The sequence below is a fragment of the Thunnus albacares genome, chromosome 12 (assembly GCF_914725855.1).
Source record: "Thunnus albacares chromosome 12, fThuAlb1.1, whole genome shotgun sequence".
Classification (NCBI taxonomy): Eukaryota; Metazoa; Chordata; class Actinopteri; order Scombriformes; family Scombridae; genus Thunnus; species Thunnus albacares.
The window spans coordinates 9724232-9745803 of record NC_058117.1 but is presented as its reverse complement, the minus strand read 5'-3'; the positions used below and the strand labels follow the sequence as shown (position 1 = coordinate 9745803).

Sequence of the window (21572 nt, the reverse complement as noted above, 5' to 3'; positions counted from 1 at the left end):
CTTCTTGGAATACTTCTTTCATTTCATTTTGATTGTTGCTTTTAATTTGTGCTAATCGCCTCCAGATTCCTCACATTTGATCTTTCTGCTTTTTCTAAATTCAGCCAGGAGCCTTGGAAGTAGCTACTTAATCACCCACTGTGTAGACTGAGTGGTGGAAGTGCTCATTACTTTTCATTTAGCAAACATCCCCTACAGATTTCATCTGCAGATACAGCTGCGAGTAACTGTGGTTTCAACACAAAGACTATTGCCAGGATTCCCTTTGAGCTCTTGCAGTCAGCCTACATTTGCAGTTGTCAAAGTCTATGAAAGGAAAACACGAAATTGAGCTTTTTTTTCCATTGCAGCAGAAGTTCACCCTGACCTCACAGCAGAAAGCTCTCAGCTGAGAATAGAGTTGAGAAGTTCAGGATTTTTTTAGGCTTTTTTTCTCCCCTATTTTCTCCACTAATCTCTGATCAGCAGAATGGGAGAATCTGTGAGCTCTGCCCCCCTCACCCCCGAGATGTGAGTTTCATGAGAGGAATATTTATACTTATTCCCTTCTCACTTTCATAACACACACACACACACAGACAAACGGATGTAAGGAGCCACTCAGTGAGACGTCTCTGGTCATGTGACGTGACTGTTCTAATAAGAGCAGAGACCACCGGCTTTCACAGCTGCCTGTATGCACAAACACTGATGCACCATTCTGCGAAACCGATGTGTGACTTTCCACAGATGTAGACTTAAGTTGTTCAATAAAGGAGGCAGAAAAAAAATCAAGTATTATTCTATAACATTTTTCACATTTCTGTACTTGTTATTATTTAATTAATTAATTAATCTGAGTGCTATGAGCATCCAGGGTATATCAGTGGAGAGATACACACCTCTAAATCTGAAAAAGAACTGATGTGTGTGTGTTTTGGGCACATTCAGCCACCAGAGAGTTTATTTACTGCCTGGAAACAACATGGTCAAAAATCCCATTGTTATCGTAGACAAGTTATAGGCCAGCTGTTGAAATTTGAAAATCATATATTTTATGAACCTGACTCATGTGTTTTGCATGTAAAACATTCATCTGCAAAGTAATGAGTGATTATGACTACTAAATGCACATGCTGAAGTGAGGTACAGTCTATGTGTAAAATGTACAATTTTTCCTGTATGTTAAAATGTCCATTTTCTGTGAACATTTGGCATGTGGAACAAAGCAAATCTTCTATCTTACACTTGAACAATAACAGCTGTTCATATGGTGTAAATAAAAAAAAAAAAAAAAAAAAGACCAAACCAAGACCAAAAGCAAATATATTGACTGCGAATGTAAACTGACAACATAGAGCGAAGGTTGGCTGGAGTTACAACAGTCTGCTGCTTGTTTACAGCCTGTGTATTTTATTTCTGGAATTATGTTTGCTGCTTTGAGTTTCACAAGGGAAACTGAGGTTTACAAAACACTGAGACTGAAGCTAGTGCATCCAGATACTGCCTCTGTTTCAAGAACCACTTGAACTGTGCTGCACACATTAATACCCGCTTCCTGCCACCTGCTCCCTTCCAAAAATACCATTAGGTGAGATCACTGCTTTCTCTAATGCTTAACAGTAGAAAAAAAAAACATGTACAGCATGTATAGACATTTGTACAGCAGGTACAATCCTCTTATCATTGCGCTGGTGAACACATCTGTGAGGATGCACTGCACAGGGCTGACGTCCATTTTTAGGGTGATTTTATATATTTATATCCTTTATTTAGGTTTGTCCTTTAATTTGTCACCCATCTGTATCAAACCTCATGTTCACCTCACAGTACAGATTATTACTGCTGTTGTGTTTGTTTGAGCCCATTTCTTTTTATTATTGTGCAGTTCTTTAAATCCACTCCTCCTGCCGTTGTCAACATGTAATAAAACAATGAAACTGAGAAAAAAATATGAATAAAGTGAAACACTAGCCATCTACAATAGGCAGCACACATATTTTTTTTTTCTGAGGCTTTATTGTCTATTTTCATGTGATGACTTAAAGCAATAGTTTGTCATTTCTCTCCTCTATCACAACACCAACAAAGAAGAAAACAAGGTCATTGCATGACCAAGAGATGTGCTGATGTGTCAAAAACTGAACTAGGAACTGACTGCTTGACTGAGAGCACTTTATTGAGCCAGAGCAGAGTCGTTTTTTCTAAAGTATTAACAAATCACTTACCTGTGTCCTCCTCTCTGCTCAAAGAGCTGTGGCTCTGACAGGTTTTTTATCATGTATGTACATTAAGACCACAAACACCCAAAATAAAAAATAAAAAAGATAAGTGATGAGAATGTCTCTTCCCTCAAACTCAGTGGCCATTTTGTTTGTACCGAGAGTTAATTTCATATTTCTCTCAATCTTAACAGTTCGAGCTGAATTCACAATATTCCTCTTTACAAGGGACAATAATGCAAACCTCTTCTCCCTCTGACCCCATCGCGTTGCTTAATATCTTATTTAAATTGTTTCCACAGTATGTTGCCTTTTTTTTTTTTTAATATAAAACATATTTTGGTATTTTTGTTTGACTACATGAAAACATTAGAAAACAATAACAAAAACACAAAATTCCCCTAAATCTCCTCTCCAGTGTCCAGAGGAACATATCCAGCGTATTGCATTAGGAGTCCTCGAAGAAGTGTTGGAGGGAGGAGTCCACTGGATACTCCGTCCTTCTTCTTCACCTGTTAACATGGGGATCGTGGTGGAAGATGGGATGGCAGCTTGGATGACAAGGGGTTACCTCCGCAAGAGGTTGACCGAGGAGAGATGGAAGGTCGAAGGATTAAATCTGTGGGATTTTCCGAGGTGGACGCTGTGATCTGGGCTTAAAACCTGAGGTGAGATTTGTGTTTCACCATGTATCTGATGAACAAGACAGAAAAAAAAAAGGAAGAGAGATGAGTTTGTGCCAGTATGTCCTCAGGAATTACATCATTATGAAAAAACAACTTCAAACTAATAGACGGGTTAATGCAAAAGACTACATACCTGTCGAGGGTTTCCCAAAAGCGCAGGAAGACAGGCCGGTCCAGATGACGCCTGTGGCGGCTCAGCTCCAGGACGGTCACATCCCACTTCTGCACATTGGGGTCTGTCTTTGCCTCATCATACTTCAAATGAAAGGCTCGAACTGAATGGAGGGAACACACACGTAAAACATATTCATATACAGTCTATAATGATGTGCGGCTTGTTGCACTAAAAAAAACCCCAAAAACAAACGACAAATCCTTTGCAGTTCAGCTAGATAGTTCAACCTGCCTGTCATCAAATAAAACTTAAAGTAGAACTATGAAACATGGGGGCTTGTTTTATTAAAACTTACTGTGTTAAGAGAAATCAGAAAAGATTTACAACACCAGTTGAGTTCAGGAATAGAGACACATCTACTGGATAGAGGAGGTTGAAAAGATTTTAGACATGTCTTCGAAAGCAGACCAAAAGTTTTGTTCAACACCTTGCAACATCATGTTCTGCTTTGACTGTTTCTGTTTTTGACTCTTTCTGATGCAATGCTTATTTCTATTCTTGTATGTGATCAGCATTGAAAAGTGGCACAAACTGGCGTGATCAAAGACTGAGTATGTTAACCTGTTCAACTTCTTTCTCCCACTCTATATGAATCAAAGATTGGCGGGGAAAAGCCCTTGTTTTTAGATGATTTATATACACACACACACACACACACACACACACGTGTGTAAGTATAAAAAAGAAAAAAAAAAAACTAAAAATTGTACCATGTGACGGCCATTCTTTACTTTTGATGAGGACTGCAACTATTTCTCAATAAATAGTTAAGTAAATAGTTAAAAAAAATAATAAAATGAAAAGTGACCATTACAATGTCCTTAAACCAAGAGTGATGTCTCCAGTGTCTTTTTTCTCTCTCACAAGCAGTCCACAACTCAAAAATATTCAACACACTATTACATAAGCCAAAAGAAAAAATCATAACAATTTAGGTGCTGGAAACGGGAAATGTTTGGCATTTTATGAAAAATGACTTGCGATAATAATCGATAACAAAATTCTTGCAGATTAACTAAACAATTAACTAATTGTTTCAGCTCTAGGTGTAATTACACTGAACCAATTATCAGTCAAATTATAAATAATTAACATATTGCAGCCACAAGCTTGTGACTGGTTACACGCAGTCTGTATGACTCACTTTTGGCGAAAATGTCGACAGGAGATCCATCGGGCAGCAGCCATGGCCAGCCCTTGAACTGCCAGGCGGGACCCTGCACGAACACAGCCACCACCCGATCCCTGCAAGAAACATCCACAGGTTGTCGTGAAGACAGACCGATGAAGCCGCCAGTGAAGACAAACGGTGCTGTGATGCCGCTTGATATCATGCCATGTTTTCATGGTTGCCGTGGTGTCTCTGAATTGTGTTGTTGTTAGCTTTTAGATGTAATATATTGTAAGGTTTATTTACTGAGGAGTGACATGTAAATAAAAATGAATCTATTCTAATATCATGAGGCAAGAATGAGGCACTGAAAAACCTGGTACGACACACACCAGACAGGATGTTACACATACAGTGTGTAATAACGGTGTGAACATAAAAAAATGAGGTTGTGAGAAAATCAAATGGAAAAGAAACCAAAGCCACAACCTTTCCTATAATGACTGTATGTAGACATATTAGTCAAACATGACTGACTCCTTCTGAGAGCCACTTCTCAGATGAGCTGTGCCATCTGAGGAACCGTTTGGTAAATGCTTGTTTCGTGCTATTACTATGGTGAACACAGGTTCAGTTTAAGGGAGTGGTTCACATTTTTTTCTACCTTAAAAAAATGTTCACATGCCCACAGGAAAGATGTGATTTTATTATACAAAAACTGAGCAGATCATTTATCATACTGGCCATAAGTAAAAGGAGTTAGTGAGCTAGATATTCCCGGCTGGTTCTCTTTACTTAATATGTAGCGGAAAACACAAACATTGAATAAATGCTTACCAGTCCTGTGGAGCCAGTTTGAGCGGCTGATCAATGATACGGTATGGCACGGTGACAGTGAGTGTTGTGCCACCAGGCTGGATCTGGTCTTTGCGCCTCTGAAGCAGAACCTCATTGTCGCGCTGGATGCCCTGCTTCTTCTTCTCTTCTGATGTGACAAACCTGGTGCGGAACAAAGTTTCTACTTTATCTCAATTCATTTTTCCCCCAATGTTACACGTTTTCCCTGAAGTGTTCATATTACATTCAATTGATTGGGGAGTCATCAGCTCAACAGCGAGGATTATGATAATAGTTTAGCGAATGTAACTGGGTGCAGCGGGCCTGTCAAGCTTTGGATATCTCCACATGTTGAAGAGATGTGTGTGGGACCATAGTTAGATTGATACTCAGCATCTGAAGAGTTTAGAAGGTTGTATCTTGTTAAAATCGCCTTTAAAAAAAAACCCCATGAGGAAAAGTGTGAGGAATGGATGAAACCGTGTGTCCAAACATTCCAATTGTAGCCTGACTTACTAAATTATTTCATAATGCTGTTCTGAACGGGAAGAACTTTTTTTTTTTGTTCTTGTTTTTACAGTTTCCTTTTTTCTCATTGATTAATGAGCATTGTGTTCCAGTTCCAGGTGCATAATATTAAAACCTCTTCTAAACCAACCCAATGTCAGGTAATGACACTTTCATTAAAGTGAGGAGATACATTTTATAATATGGCAAGTGTGCAAAGCAAATACAGTATTACTCATCATTTTTAAAGAACCGTAATTTATGGGATGCATTATCCAGCACTGTAGAGAAGAAATATTTTATAGGAACTAGATGCACTTGTTTTAAAGGCCCTGGAAACCTATTTTCTCAGTCAGCTCCTTATTATGAGCGATAGTGGTCCAACTTGAACATAAAAACTATCGCTTGGTCTTTGATCTTCTCACTGGTTTGATGGTGAGGTCATGTTTTTGAGTGTTAAACTAGGACACTGGGATGTTTTTTCTGAACTTTAATTTAAAGGTTTGAAACCAAGGCTTTAAGAGCTTGGTTTGTGTAATTTAATGCTGCGGGCTTCAGTATCTCGCATTCAGTTAGAAGGAAGGGAGAAACTGGCCGACCGTTTCGTCTAAGACGACGTCAACATTCTAAAATGCTGTTTTCATGCAAAAACAACATGTGTCCACACCAGGTTTCAGCTTGGTTGCAGAACCAATCAAAACCCGTGTTACCCATATTAAAATGGCAACACAGGTAATTGTTCTGGGCATGCGCAGAGGACAGACGAGCAAGCCAGTCATAGAAAACTAGCAAAGAAAAAATGGTATACAATTTCCGTTTCTGCTGCGGCTTCCTGACATTTTGTTTATTGCAAGCAGATTACAACAATTTCAGAGAAAGAAAGGTGGTAGATAGCTTGTTTAGAGTTAAACATAGCTATCAAAGTAGACAAGAAAGAGAACAACCCTCGCATGAACCCGCTCGCTATTGTTAGCTTTCTAATTTCCGTGGATTTTAGAAAGGCAGCACCACTTGGACAAACCACATAGATCAGTTCTATATGAAAAGAGCCCTGAGATAACTTCTGTTGTGATTTGGCGCTATATAAATAAAACTGAATGTTTGCAAAATCTTACACAGAACAATGTACTTGAGTGTGTTTGTCTGAGCTCTGTCTTTTGTTTCTTCCATCATTAACATTAATGTAATAAAACACTCATAATTTGTTTTTTTAACTTAGATCCTGTAGTTATTTTTACATTGTTTATTTTTGGTGAACTGTCAGTGTAGGCAAACATATTGAATACACTGAGATAAAAGAGAAATATTATGACATTTTCACAGCATATGAGTTACGATGTATGAGTTATATGATGAGTTATATGCGAAACATACAATTGTATAATATGCAAATATAATAATAATAAAACTATATTTGTACAGTATTTTTCAAAACAATAGTTACATGGTGCTTCACAGAACAACGGAGCACCGTAAGCGTAAATAAAACATGTATTTGTGTCCATTGTTCTCTTGTCTAACAGGAGTTTCCTTGTTAGCCTTAAGCTGATTTTATGCGTTATCACCCGATCCCCCAAAATGTGTTTAACCGCCACAACAGGTTTTTCAAACTCATTATTGGACACCCAAGCCAAAATTATTAGGGAATATTTCTTGAGCCTCATCATATCTGCTATAGTTATGGGTTACAGTTCGTTCCAAGCATAGATAATGTGTTTTACTGCCAATCAGATAGAGATAGAGAAAAGGGATATTGTGCTACTGGGTGTATTAAAGCATAGTGTGCATTGAGTACATGATGTGCTGCAGCGTTCATCATTTAATTCAATTTAATAATTGTGAAGGAAAACAACTGGCTTATGTTTGCATACTGGGATAACCGCCACTGTGATTTTATGATTACATATAAAAAAAAAAACTTTGAACAATGTCAAACAAAAGTTGTGATTGCACGAGTTTCATGTAATGAATATGACATTTTCAAAATGTTTAAATTCCTGCCTCAGTATTAATGGTTTTTATGTGACATACTAAAGAGGAAGATGTTATCAAAATGTTGTTTTATTGTGAAAACAAGTAGTTTAAAAGAAGAAGAACAGTGACAACTTTAAAAGTTCAATAGGAATATATACTTACTTTAGATCCTGCAGAAGATCCTTCGCATTGAGCATTGTGATGAGCGAGGTGGTGGCTGCTGGGATGATGACGATGGGTGTCCGGGACCCTGTTCAGAGATTCAAAATAAAAAGTCTTAAAAGCAAGTTGGTTTATATTACTTAACATGTATTGTAAAGTATACTGTTTTTTTTTTCTTTTTTAAAATCAATCCCAAAAACATAGTATCTAACTGAATGAAAGTGATGTACCTTTCTTCTGATTTGGTGGAGGTCTGGCTTGTGAAACTAGAGGGAAAGAAAAAAGAAAACTGCATGTATGAATAAATACAAACAGTATGTAGATATCATCCACAGCTGCCACAGAGCAACACTTATTTGCCGTTATTTATGTTTAATGCAGAGGGCTCATTTGAAAAGCTAAAATAAACAAATATTACTTTCCATGTGAAACAGTACTGTGAAGAAACTGAAAGCCTCAGACATTTTGTTTTAAAGGCAGCAAGTATTTTGTTTAATATGCAAGGAGTGCATTCCTGCATTCCTCTCTTCTGACCATCTTCTTTGTCAAGTTCTCTATTGATCTAAACCGCTGCTGCAGTGCAAATGTGTGAGGGTTAGGTTATGAGGTCATCAGTTTCGACACACAGACTGATGCTGCTTTGTTGTGCTCTTGTGTTCTTAAAAAACAGGAAATCATCTTGATTCAGTCTTTGCTGAGGACTCAAACAGACATGGGATTCTTCTCTCCAAACAAAAGTCCCTTTCACAGAGGCAGTTTGATCCAGAAATCGTGCATATTTTCGACGTTAGTCATGTGTTAATGTGTCACATGTGGCAAGAGTCGATATTCCGGAAACGGTGACAGTTTAAGCAGTTTTCTGCTTAAAACTGGGTGAAATTCCTGGTGATTTTTCCTCTTTGGGTGAGCAAAAGCAGTATTATTGCTAGTTCAAGGCCCAAAAACATGAGGGCATTAAACCTGGTCACAGCCAAAATGTATTTTTTTTTCTCTAGGTTGCGTACCTTAAAAGCACCGTCCCACCTTGTGTGATTCTACATTTTACAGATGACAGCTAATATTGTGAAAAGAGGAAATCCCTTGGAGTTATAAAAACTCTGAATCATGTGATGTTTTTTCCTCTCAGTCTCTCTCTAAAAGCTGTGGGTGACATGCAGCGTTGGGAGGGAAACCTCTCACAGGCAGAACAGACAGGATTCAAGCAGCCCCATATCAGTCAGGTAAATGTTACAGAGGTAATGATAGAAAGTAGTTGACTTTTTCTAGTCTCCTAAACAACTTACAGTTAATAACATGAACATAAGGTTTTGAGAAGAGATATTTGACATTTTGACCCTTGAGAAAGGAAATAAAAACAGGGTGGAGGCAGAGGGGTAAGAAAGGTGATGCAAGAATGAGATAATATTATATCGTTAATGTCAGTTACTCTATTTGTTTCCAGCAGTTCAGTGATCTGATTTCAGGTCTGTTTAAACACAAAACTGTAAGACTAATCCAGTTAAAAAGGTACATTTCTGGAGAAAAAAAACCCAGGTAATTTTTTCCTGCGTATAGCCCTAGCTGTTTCATGTCAAATGATTGTAGTATAGTTCTTCTCACTTCTTCCTCCTACAGAATACTCGTGAACTACAAAACAGACAGAGTTATTAAACCACTGCAGCAGCCTGCAACCGCAATATGCAACTCTTACAGAAACACAGAGCAGACATTATGCATGAATGTGTTTGAACATTTTGAATTTAACACTAACCTGGACGTGGGACAGGCTGCAGTGCTGGGGTCTGGGCCTTCCGAGCAGATGCCCCTTCCTGAAAAACACACCAAAGGTCATATTCAAAAACACAGTTTAACAAAGTTATTTCTGCCATTTGTGTTGGTGTGCATGTGAATCCAAAAGCTCAACCCACTGAATGGTAATATTTTTTTTGAGATGTGAGGAAAATAAGGATTAAAAAAAGAAGTTGAGTTACGGGAAAATGTGAAAAGTTCCATTTAAAGGGTGTGACCCTTTTTCCACGTTAATAGAATTCTCCTCGGAAAACATGGTTCTTTGCTGAAAGCTGCTCATCCTCCACTCCCCCCCCCTCACAGTCACTATTGATTTCTTGTGGAGAAGTAAATGTGTTTGTGAGTGTGTTTGTGGTGAAAAAGGAGGAGGGGGCTGTAAAAGGTCACAGCAAAGGTCCCAGTCTAGCAATAGTCCAGTGAATCATCCTGTGACATTCCCACAGGCTGGAACTCACACTGACAGAGGAGCTACAGAAACATGCAGAGCTGGCTGGCCTGTGTGCTGAGGATGAGGCTTGTTAAGTGCCAATATTGTCAAGGGTGTTGTGTTTGATGGCCCGTAGTTATTCCAGAAATCAGAAACAGCAACAACAACACTCTACATAGTCATGTCATAAATGAATAATAGTTGAACAGAAATGTGTACATAATACACTTTCGATGCCAACTACATAGTAAACAATCTAGCAGTCTCTAGATGGATCCAAGCACATAAATCAGAGCTGCTGCACAGTGTGGGAAAGAATAATCCCTCCAAGAAACGCTGGACATTAAACATAAGCCACCGTCTCTCTTGCATCTTAAATTTGGCTCATTCACAGTTCTTCATTGCTAAAGTGAACCAACATTTATACATCTATGATAGTTTCCACCTTGTTCATGCTTCATCCAGATGTGCAGATTTTAGGACTGTAACATGCATTTTTTTTTTTTTTTTGAACAGTGAACCTGTCGTTTATTTTTCAATTCACTGATTTTTTGTTTAATCTATGAAATGTCAAGAGATTGTGAAAACTGCCCATCAAAATTTCCCAGAGCTATGTGAAGTCTTCAAATTGATAGTGTTCACCTTTTGCATTTTTATGTTGTATGTAGTTATGTAATAGACACAATGACACAATTTTGGGTGTATTTTTTTCCTTACAGGACCTTCCTTTTTTTTTTTTTTTTTTTTTTTTTTTTGAATGGGAGCTGGGAAGATTATGTTCATGTTTAACTATTTTATAGGGATATGGTGAAGATAACATTTATCTTTCATATGATGAAAGAAATGCAACAAAAATGTGTTCAAAAACATTCTTCAAGCTGTCCTAAAGTGTTAAAAGTGTAAACAAATATTTGAGACTGTTACACATGTCGGAGTGTGTGTGTAGCTTTCCTTATCATGCTCAAGAGGCCCCCTAAAATAAATGATTCAAGCCAGGTTTCCTTAGTAAAAATAATGAACAGTGTGTGAATATTTCATAAGATTCATTTACACTGTCCTCCAGCATCAACAATAAAAAAAATTCTTCTGAAGGAGCCAGAAGGCGTTGTTGTCCCCATGCTGTCCACTGATGTCAAGACAGTTCAACCCTGCCGATGGAAGCAACTCTGAGCGCTTTCAAAACCAAAGCTCTGAGCTGAGGTTGAGAGAACATCATCAACACATTGTCAGCACTTTTACAAGATTATTAACTGATTATAAACAACCGAACCTTAAGTATTAGTGGGCCCCAAGCTCTCTTGATGGGCACCAAATTAATTTTCAACCCCCCCCCCATCCTTCCAGCTGCGGGGCAGAGTCTATCAGCAGCACAGCAGGATCACTGTCGATTACAGAAAAACTGCTTATCTGCAGCTCAGCAGCAGCCCAGGCGCTTGTGCATCCTCTCCAGTGATATTATGCTTTTGCACCAAGAGATGCTTGGCTCCACATTTACAATATAGTTTTTAAGGGATTGCATGGTGCTGGAGTGCAATCAGCTAATAAAACTGTGTTTGTGTTTAGTATGTAAAGTATGTGGAAGTTGTAATGATAATAATAATAACAACAATGATAAAAAAAGAACGAAGAGAACAACAGGGTGAATGAACTGAACACATCTGACTTGACTAAAACTTGTGTCACGCTCAATTCCTGATGCAGTTTTAGACTGCTGATATGTGTAAAGATCGGCCAAACAGCCTGACCAGTGAGATCAATGGAATGCAACACAAACTACTGTCAGTTTGCAATGGATCTCATACTGTATCCATTTATATATAGTTTGTGGATACCAGTGAGCCTGCTCAAACAGCTACTTTTAAAATATTCTTTTATTGGAAGACAAAAATGCATCTTTTTCGTCAGTCTAACCTGTTCGACTATGGAGACACTTGTATACTTTAACATACACACTAAGACTGTCGGTATTTAATTATTCCCATGGGCACAAATGCAGAAAAACAAAAGTACCCCTCTTCTCCTCCCCTCCTCCCAGTCCTGCTGTGGTAGAATCAAATTACAATGCCTGAATATGAAAATTCATGGCCTTGTAGACCACCACGGTTGAATGAGCATAGTAGAATTGTTTTAATTATGTGTGCTCTAATCATCATAAGCACAAGAGATTGGCACATTTAAGACTGCCACTACATGAGCTGCGCAGTCCATTAATGCACAAGTAAGATCAGATTAGGCAATTAACAACCCTTAAGAATTTGTTGAAGAAGCATCGACATGAAGGCTTCTTCCCTTCTCCTCACATTCACAGCACGCCAAATTGAGATAATGCTTTATTCCTCTTTCTGGAGAGTGGGCGTGAATACAAATAGGTCAGGAACCCAACCCCCTCCCCTTTAACAGAGCAGGCAGCAACAGCAGCAGAGACAGCGTGACGTGGTGGGAGAATGTACCGCCACCAAGCCTGGAGCTGCCTTTTAGAACGAGCACACAACTCACAGCGCTACCTCCTGTTCATCCTCCTCCTCCCCCGCAGTTTTCGCCCCTCTAGCCTTCACACAGGCAACATAACAACAGCACAGAGTAGAGCGTGAGGGGCTGCTGAGTGAGGAGGGCGAGAAGAGGAAAATGGAAACAAAAAAAGGATAGAGAAGCACATGGAGAGAAGGGAAGTTAACACGAGAGCGTGTGAATTGAAGAAGAGGAAACAAGGATCTGCACGGAAATAAGAAAAGCTGAACTACCCGGGAAACGGAAGGCATCATCCGTCTATCTACTGCTGCTTTGATATACACAAAACGACGAGCGAGGACGCTGAATGGACCCACAGCTGCAGCTAATTGTCAACTGTCAACCAGAGGCAGCAGCAGCAGCAGCAGCAGCAGCAGCAGCAGCAGCGCAGCACCGTTAGCATCAAAGCCTCTGGGGACAATGCGCCAAGGCAGATGGAGACTGCAACACTGGAGCTCTGACATGTTCTGCCCATGCAAGCACACGAACACACACTCACTTTCCATGCATGTGGTAGATAACCACTTGTGCCTGAAGACAATTACATTTCCATGTGTCGGTTGGATTGAAAGAAGAGCATGATATGTCAACCGTTTTAGAGTGAATGGATGAGCACCACATCCAGGAACGATGGACGCCAGAAAGAGAAGAGTTCTTACATTAAAAACAGGTGAGCTTATGTTATGGAATGCGAACGAACAACAACATAACCGTACAATCAAGAAAAAACTAAAATCCATGCTATGCAATGCTTGTAATAAAACGCAATCAGTTATTATGTATTGTACAGGATGTGACAAGTGTGCTTTTTCAAAAAGGAAACATTCCTCTCTGTTTATGTTGATTCATGCAAGACTGCTAACAGAAGTCCTTCAAGTGCTTCTTTGAGCGCTCACGAACAGCTCTTTGTCTTGTTGGGGTGCTTTAAGGGGGTAGTGTGTAGTTCAGTAAAAAACTGAGACCACACTCCACTTCAGGGTGCTAGAGGCACACAAACATAAGCTGTTCTTCTTAGAACCAGTCTTCATCTGGAGCCAGTTAAAAAAAAAAGAAGGTGGAGTTGAGAAAGAAGAACATATTCTACATTCTTTCTTGTTCTGTAAGCAACATAAGATATCCCTTTAACCAAATAAATGTAAATTATGTGACCTAAATCATGTTATCATTAAGACAGGTAACAGTAAGAGAGCAACTTGAGTTTTGAAAAGAATACAGAGTTTCGTTTGTTTAAATCTTCCTCCATCAGCCTGCTGTGCACACAAACCACCACTGAGTGCTAAAAATACATGTGCTAACATGCAAACTTCATGAGTTTTTCTGCAAGGTGCCAAAGCCACTGACATTAAAAAAAAGTAATGACTTCTTATGATTTGTTGCAGCTGGTATTTTAGCATGATGATATTAAGTCTTCTGTAGAGCCACCAGAGAGTGGTCCACAGATGAGCTGCAGCTGGAAGGAAAATGCATTTTCAGACCTGCCAACCCCGGACGAATGTTTTGATTACCACTTCGGCAACCTAGATGCATCTGATGCAAAACAGTACTGTCGTAGAAATTGTCTGAAAACACTAAACACACATATAAAATAATACACAAAACACTGCTGGGTTGAAGATTAAAAATTAATATTGTACAATAAGGAGACAGAACACACAAAGATTTGCATCAGTTCATGTCAGCAAGCAAAAAGCAAACCCTACTCTATTATAGTTGGAGAAGGAACAAAGAAATGATCTGTGATGGGTCAATATATATTATCTTAAACACTTTCAAGCAATTGGCATAAGGCCATGAGATGATCACACATGGTCACACATTCACCTCATGCATGTCACATATATGGAGTTGTACATTTTTAAGACATAGGAACCCAGAGACCCCAAAACCAGAAGTGGCTCTTGACCCCTTGATGTATTCTGCTACTACCAAGACCCAGAGTATTACCTTCTTGGGCATGAAACAGGATGGAGAAGGCCAGTGGGCCTCTCAGCAATAACGAAAGAATATGTCTGTCCAAAGGCATACACAGAGAGTCACAAAGAAAATGTGATGATCTCACTTAACCTTTATATATTAAAATAAGACTGTCCTTTTGCATTTCATTACTTTTACAGTATATCATTTGCATACATGCAGCAGTCAAACAGACATAAAAGTGAGGGAGGCATGGACATGAAAAGTCTTGATACAAAAATGGGTTGTTTACAAAAACATATGCAGATGCCAATACTGTTAGTTGGCCATTTATGCCTGTTTGTTCATTTGTCTTTCACATAACTTATCAAGGAACACAGTTTTACTTAGGCTACACACTACCGACACTGCTTCATTTCTATAGTTTCTATTGTTTACACCTCCAAAATAATCAAAATCCAAATAAACCAATTCGACTTTTGAAAATATGATTTTCAGATACTTTGAAAAGATGATGACAATATAACTGTAAAACCCAAACCAGCCTCAGACTATTTTGTGGCTATGATGAAATAAATATCTCACACACACACACCACACACACACACACACACACCACACACTTCCTGGTAACTTTCTAGGCAACGTAATTTTCTGTAGCACATGCACTCGCTTTTTTCCCATCGTGCTATGATCTGCTCCTCTCATTATGGTTTGGCTGCAATAATAATTATGAATACACATTATGAAAAGTCATGTTTAACAATCGACAAAAAGGCAATATAACTTAATATTACTTTGACAACTGTTATGTCTGTTGAACAAGCAAGCTAGCTTGCAAGTTGTGTAACGTTAGGCTTACATTATTAACGTTAAATATTTTCCCAAGGTTGGCACGTCTGTATTAACTTAAGTTAACTCAATTAATAATAACAAAATAATAATAACTTTATTTGTATAGCACCTTTCATACAAGAAAAGCAGCTCAAAGTGCTTTACAACAAGAAACTATATGCACCAATAGAATTCACAATTTCAACTTTCCACATCAACCTCAGTCTGATGCCTCCTGCTGTTAGACTTGAACACTGCAAGTGCACAACTGAACTCACAGGTGTCACCAGCTTTTTGTGTAGTTTGGAGTGATAAATCGTACCAGTGTACTTTTTTATGTCAATATTCAATCTTAATTTACTATATTTGATTTTGCATTTATAGAAAAATATTACATATATTATATGAAATTATTCTTATTTAAAAATAATATATTCTTTTTAGGAGAGTGTCATTTAAACATTAAGCATTAAGAAAAAGATCATAACATTGGTAATCTGGACCTTAATGTACCTATGACATCCTGTGTCTATCTTGTTGCTTAAATATATCCTCCTCTCTTCCATCTCCTAGGCAATCACTGGATGTGCAACACTAGAGCAGACTCGTACCTTACAGCCCCTTAGTCGACCAACCACATACACGTAACTGTGTCTCCAGGGATCAAAACCTGGTCAGGAGCTGCTGACGATTGGCCAATCTGACAACCGTCAGAGTGACTTAGTGCTGCCAGAACCATGCAGTGGAGACGACGCCACTGCTGTGCACATACAGCTAAACTTCTCTATCTCCTCTCACTGCTGGGTGTGCTGATCTTTCTGGTTCATCAGGTGTGGCTGCCTAGGCTCAATGGTATGCCATGGTGGAGAGGCCATCCTGTGGTGTACGGAGGTGGTGGACTTCAGACCATCAAAGCCAGATGGAACATGAGCTCCCAACATTCAATGTGGAGGTTTGTGATTGTTCCTCAACCGACTTTCAAGGCTGACACCAACATCAGCTCCCATGAGAAGGAAGCTGTCTCCCCTCCTCAGGGAGACCCAAGTTTTGAGAACTCTCTGGCAGCCAACACTAGCCAAAGTGAAGAGGGAGACCTTAGTAGCACAATAACCCATGGGCCTTTCCCTTATATCATCAACGAGCCAGATAAATGTGCAGAGAGCAGACCTGCGCCGTTTCTGGTGTTGCTGATAGCCACTGAGGCTCGGCAGGTGGAAGCGAGGAATGCCATACGGCAGACGTGGGGGAATGAGAGTGTGGCTCCAGCTCTGGGATTCATCCGCCTGTTTCTGCTAGGGAAAAATGAGGGGGAGCTGGGGCTTTTACAGCAAAGGATGCTAGAAGCAGAAAGACGGAGGTATCATGATATCATTCAGCAGGACTTTCTGGATTCCTACAAAAACCTGACCATAAAGACATTGATGGGAATGAACTGGGTGGCAGTGCACTGCCCGCAAGCCAGCTATGTCATGAAGACAGACAGCGACATGTTTGTCAACACAGAGTACCTCATCCACAAGCTGCTCAGGCCAGAACTGAAGCCCAAGAAGAACTACTTCACGGGGAACAACATGAGAGGATTTGCTCCCAACCGAAATAAAAACAGCAAGTGGTACATGCCCCCTGAGCTGTACCCGAGTGACAAGTATCCCACCTTCTGCTCCGGGACTGGTTACGTTTTCTCGGGAGACTTGGCGAGAAAAATTTACAGAGCATCTCTGAGTATCCGACATCTGCATCTGGAAGACGTGTATGTGGGAATATGCCTGGCCAAGCTCCAGATTGAGCCCACGCCACCACCGAATGAGTTCCTATTCAACCACTGGCGGGTGTCTTACTCCAGCTGCAAGTACAGCCATCTCATAACATCACACGGGTTTCATCCCAATGAACTACTTAAATACTGGCATCACCTGCAAAGCAACAAACGCGATGCCTGCATCAACACATTAAAGGAGAGAGTGGGAAGGACACACAGCAACCGAATGAATGGAGAGAAAGTAGCTCAGTAACTGAAAAAGTTTTCAGTTGCAAAAAAACTACAGATGATTCATCTCTGCACATGCTTCTTAACTTTATATCAAGGGAGTGCCACATTTTATCTGTATAGAAATGTGAATTCTGCATAAACTGATGAAGTGCTATAGAAACTAGAATAGAGTTTCTGTACACAGTTCTATTTTACAAAAGAAAAGGCTCATGAGTGTTTCACTGTGCTGCAACAGTTACTTTTTTGTAATAGTGTAATATCTACTGTATGTCTTTTATATATACAGACACAGGGTCAAACTAGAGGGGACAGGGTACAGTGCCAATAAACATTTCCACATGTGTATCAAATTGTTAATGAAGTCAATTCAAGGATTTCAACGTGATGTCAGCTACTAGGGATGGTTGCAGAACGAGGGACTAGCTAAGTTTTTCTTTGTAATATAACTGGTCCAACTATGAAACAATATATATATATATATATTTTTTAGGAAATTACATTTTACAAAGTAAAGTTATCTCACATTTGAGGATTTTATATAGAACAAAATGTCTCTATTGTATCATCATAACTCCAGTGCACATGTACAGATGGAGATGCAAAGAGACTGCCTATAAAGGGATGTGTGACTCATATGATTTTCACACCATGGTGATCAGTTGTGATCACAGGGGCACCGGATGCATTTCAGAAGTGCAGGGGTCAAAAAGTTCCTGTTTGTGTGTGTTTTGTGGACACAGTCACATTCCACATGTGTGCACTACTAAACATGGTTGCAGCGTGATAACTTTCCAGAGTTGTGAATATTACCGCTGTGCAGTGTTTTGATCAGCCTTTAAACGAGATAATCTGTTACTCCAACCGGACTGCTGGATCACATTTCACTGTCTCACCGACACTTTAAACAACACGCCCACACCAACGCAGCCCCTTATTGTTTTACACAGGACTGCTTTTTCACCATAACGGCTTCTTTATTACAAACAGTTCCACCGTATAAACCTGGAATCTGTGTGTAACAGCCGACCTCTTTATGTAAAGTCAATGGTGTAGATTAGTAGCAGAACACAGAACATTAATTATCGTCAGATCCTGACTGATCCTTTTAATGAAGTTTCCGCTGCTGTGCCACGTCACTCTGTCACATTAAAATACCAGTTTTGAGGAGCAGAAATATGCGGAGCTCGGCTCAAACTATCCGGAGCTGAAGCAGTGGCGGCCCTGGACCCAAAGCTTTGGCACTGCGCTCACAGCTGTTGTGTTCACAAACGAAATGCGCACTTTTTTACCATAAGTGTTGCAATATAGGGGCATTTGAGGGGACACAGTGATTCACGACTTAAAAAGAATATGGGAGGAGGGTAAAGTGGCCCCCTTGGCCCCCCTACTTGCAGCGCCAGCGGTTAGCCATTAAGCAAGTAGTAAGCATATCAGTAACGTGATGTCACAGAACATTATGAGAAGATGAGTGTTTTCATGCCTCTAAATGTGATCTTAAAACTCTTGAGATTGGAGCTGCCGCGTTTACCATGGTAACACATTCATGTTACGCCCCTGAGTCAAGCTTATCAGTTGTTTTGTTTTTCCTGGAAATACGTCTGAAAAAGTGGGCTCGTCTTATATTTGGAGTCTAGACAATTACGTGTTCACAACATCAGTGGTGTAAAACCGACTCCTACACGGAGTGTTGCATTATGGGTTGTTTGTAGCCTTAATGTTGCTAGGCTACTGTCTTAAAGTCTGTTTATAGTGAGTGTGTTAGAGTCGGTCAGCACAGAAAGTGTTTCGTTAGTCCAGTTTAACCTGCAGGAGTTTCTGAAAGCTCGTTTAACGTGTTTTTCTGGGAGGAAATAAATTTGCGACGAGTGAAAACGAGTCCAAAGCGTCTTCCGACGTCTCTACTGCGGAAATGGAATATATCGAGCTGCCAAATACCACTGTCACAGACACTGACTGTATATAAATACTGACGACTTGTCTCCACTTCCTGCTGCTATAGAAAAGTGAAGCCAAAATATCTCCTTTCGGCCATCTTGCTTGTGTGATGTCATTTGGAGCTAGAGTCTGCTTTTCCACAAAATGCTGTCAGATTGATTTTTAAAAATGTGAACAATTCATTATATTAATTGTTATATTTTAATCATTATAAAAGTCTATAAATGGGCTATGGGTGATCAATATTAATCTGAACAAGTTTTAACACCCATGCAACTATTAGCATTGGAGTCTGAGATCATAGGAGCAGTCACAAAAATGACTTAAAACACTTTTTTACACATTAAACATTAAACACACTGATGAGATACTTCCCAAGGATAGACTAGGATGATAGCTGCGAGTCATGTAACAGCTGTGACTGCCAAACTGTCCGTGTGGGTAGTTAATTTTAGAAGGGGCATTATGGCCACACTCGGGGACATCCTCAGCACTGACCGTTTGGCCGTGGTGTAATTCCTGCCCTGCATGAGTGTCATGTTTTACCTGCAAAACTCGTGTTTTGATGCTGTTGTTCATTGTTTGTGATGTGAAAACATCAGAGAAATTAAAACTGCAAGCATCGTTGAACGGACGCTCGCGCCTTTGCGCACGTCGGGCCGTGGCGCAGTCGAAGGGCTTCTGTCACGGGCATGTAGATGTCTTCAGACCCGGGCTGTTTTCAGACAGTGCAAGACGGAGATAAACATCACTTCCTTTGTCCACTATTTTGCCCGCTGCTGGGGCTGCTTTGCTGCAATTTTGTAGGGGGCGCTATTCAGCCAGTTTGCATCACTGACTGAATATTGTCATGTACACGTGTTCAGGCCGGGACTCTTATCAAACATGTAAAGTTTGGTGCAGATTGGAGCATGTACAATAAAGTTATAGCAACTTCCTCTGTCATGGCGAAGCATTAAATCTCAATGGTGCGAGGATGAGAATTTTCTGCAGGGTGAGACATGTCTGTCTTGCTCACACCTGTGGCATCAAAATTATGCAAGTTTTGGGCCTATTCACTTGAATTTCAATTAGTAAACAAAACTCTTGATGAGTTTGTGTGTAAAACATCAAGACTATTTTTAGAAAAGTAAAGACGTTTAACCCACATGACCTGGTCAAAGTTTGATTGAAATGTGTACTGTCAGGTGTGTAGAGACAATAAGTAACTGCAGCTGGACACAGAAAAATACTCATATATTTGAATGGAGAGTGTGAGTGAACCACTAGGTGCTTGGGCCCCAATAAAGGAAAAACTGCAGTACAGAGCTACAAATTTTAGTTTTGATTTTATTTTTCTGCAGCACTTTATCACTAAACTGTCACTCTTACTCAATGAGCTCCATTCAACACAAAGTCCATGCCTAGAGATTGCCTCCCCATTAGTTTACATTGTAAGGTGTGATGTGGCACTACAACTTTCAGGGCTTACAATATCTAAATCGTTCGAGTTATTACAAAGTTTTTAACAACTTTTGTTCAGCACAGTGTGATAAGTCATGTATTCAAGTTTGAAGCGGATACCATTAACACCCTATGAGGAGATAGCGTTTCTTGGGGGTCCAAAATTGGCACAAAGTCATACTTTGATGGGCATATTGCAGACTTCCTGTTGGATTTCGGTCAGGGGTGTCAGTGTATGATTTGTAGGTCTTGAATTTTTTTTCTGGTCTAAAATTATCTGTGCTCTCCACTGTGTCTGATCACATGACACAATGGTGAGACCTGGCAAAGTGTGCAAAACCCCTGACTTTGGGCTTAAATTGCTGAAAAACTACAAAAGATATCACTAAACAATCTGATAACTTTGAAAGTTCAAAGTTTTGTGAACATTTTAAAGTCTGAATGGCGTCTGCAGGATATGGGACTTCCGAGCAGTTGAGTGTCAAAGTGACAAAGGTTCCAACACAGTTGGATGGTTCGTCCCATAGACTGCCCCTTTGGGGCCCTAATAAAAAGCTTGCATCCTGCTATTAGTTCAATTATAAAATCCAAACGCACGTGTCTCCTCTGTCGGCTGCTGACAGCACTATCAGCCGGAGAGTCGATAACACTGGACAGTAGAAAGGAGACGGTAGAGATACTGGTACACATCTGTTTAAACAGGAGTTTAGTCAACTTTGCTGCATTTAACACTATAGTAGTATAGCAGGAAACACAGTTGCTCTGCGTCATGCTGTTGTCCTCCGCTTCCATCATCTCGAGCCGACTCATTTTGAAAGAGCAACAGCCAATGAGGAAACTCTAACACTTGGCTGGCCGATCAATGGTGTAACTTCATCACTCACTCACGGACAACTGCGGTTATAGGGCTGGTCCGTGAGTAAGTGCAGCCAAAAATCAATATGGCAGCAGCTCTACTTGAGATGGTAAAATAGAATTAGCAATACCAGCGAGTTAGTTTTTCATAGATTGTCACATTTGCCAGATATTACTCAAATACTAAAAATGAAAAATGTGATTTTACTGATGCAGTAGTCACTG

At 39.8% G+C, this 21572-nt stretch overlaps 2 protein-coding genes across 2 annotated transcripts in view; one reads left to right on the top strand and one right to left on the bottom strand.

The window, feature by feature from the left end:
* Nucleotides 1-1989: 1989 nt before the first annotated feature.
* cdc73 (cell division cycle 73, Paf1/RNA polymerase II complex component, homolog (S. cerevisiae)) overlaps nt 1990-21572 on the bottom strand; it is a 31148-nt gene continuing 11565 nt past the window's right edge. The window contains exons 11-17 of the mRNA XM_044367782.1: nt 9404-9461; nt 7884-7919; nt 7654-7741; nt 5011-5172; nt 4207-4307; nt 3021-3162; nt 1990-2894 (exon numbers count right to left, since the gene is read on the bottom strand). Coding sequence (XP_044223717.1) covers nt 2858-2894; nt 3021-3162; nt 4207-4307; nt 5011-5172; nt 7654-7741; nt 7884-7919; nt 9404-9461 — 624 coding nt within the window. The 3' untranslated portion in view covers nt 1990-2857. The remainder of the gene's footprint in view (nt 2895-3020; nt 3163-4206; nt 4308-5010; nt 5173-7653; nt 7742-7883; nt 7920-9403; nt 9462-21572) is intronic.
* Nucleotides 10625-19757, top strand: LOC122993536 (beta-1,3-galactosyltransferase 2). Its single transcript, XM_044367783.1, has 2 exons — nt 10625-13046; nt 15698-19757. Exon 2 carries the CDS (start codon nt 15862-15864, stop codon nt 17134-17136), a length of 1275 nt encoding a protein of 424 aa, XP_044223718.1. The 5' UTR covers nt 10625-13046; nt 15698-15861; the 3' UTR covers nt 17137-19757.

Excerpts from the sequence above, each read along its gene's own strand:
- LOC122993536 (XM_044367783.1), top strand. The coding sequence starts at position 15,862 with ATGCAGTGGAGACGACGCCACTGCTGTGCACATACAGCTAAACTTCTC.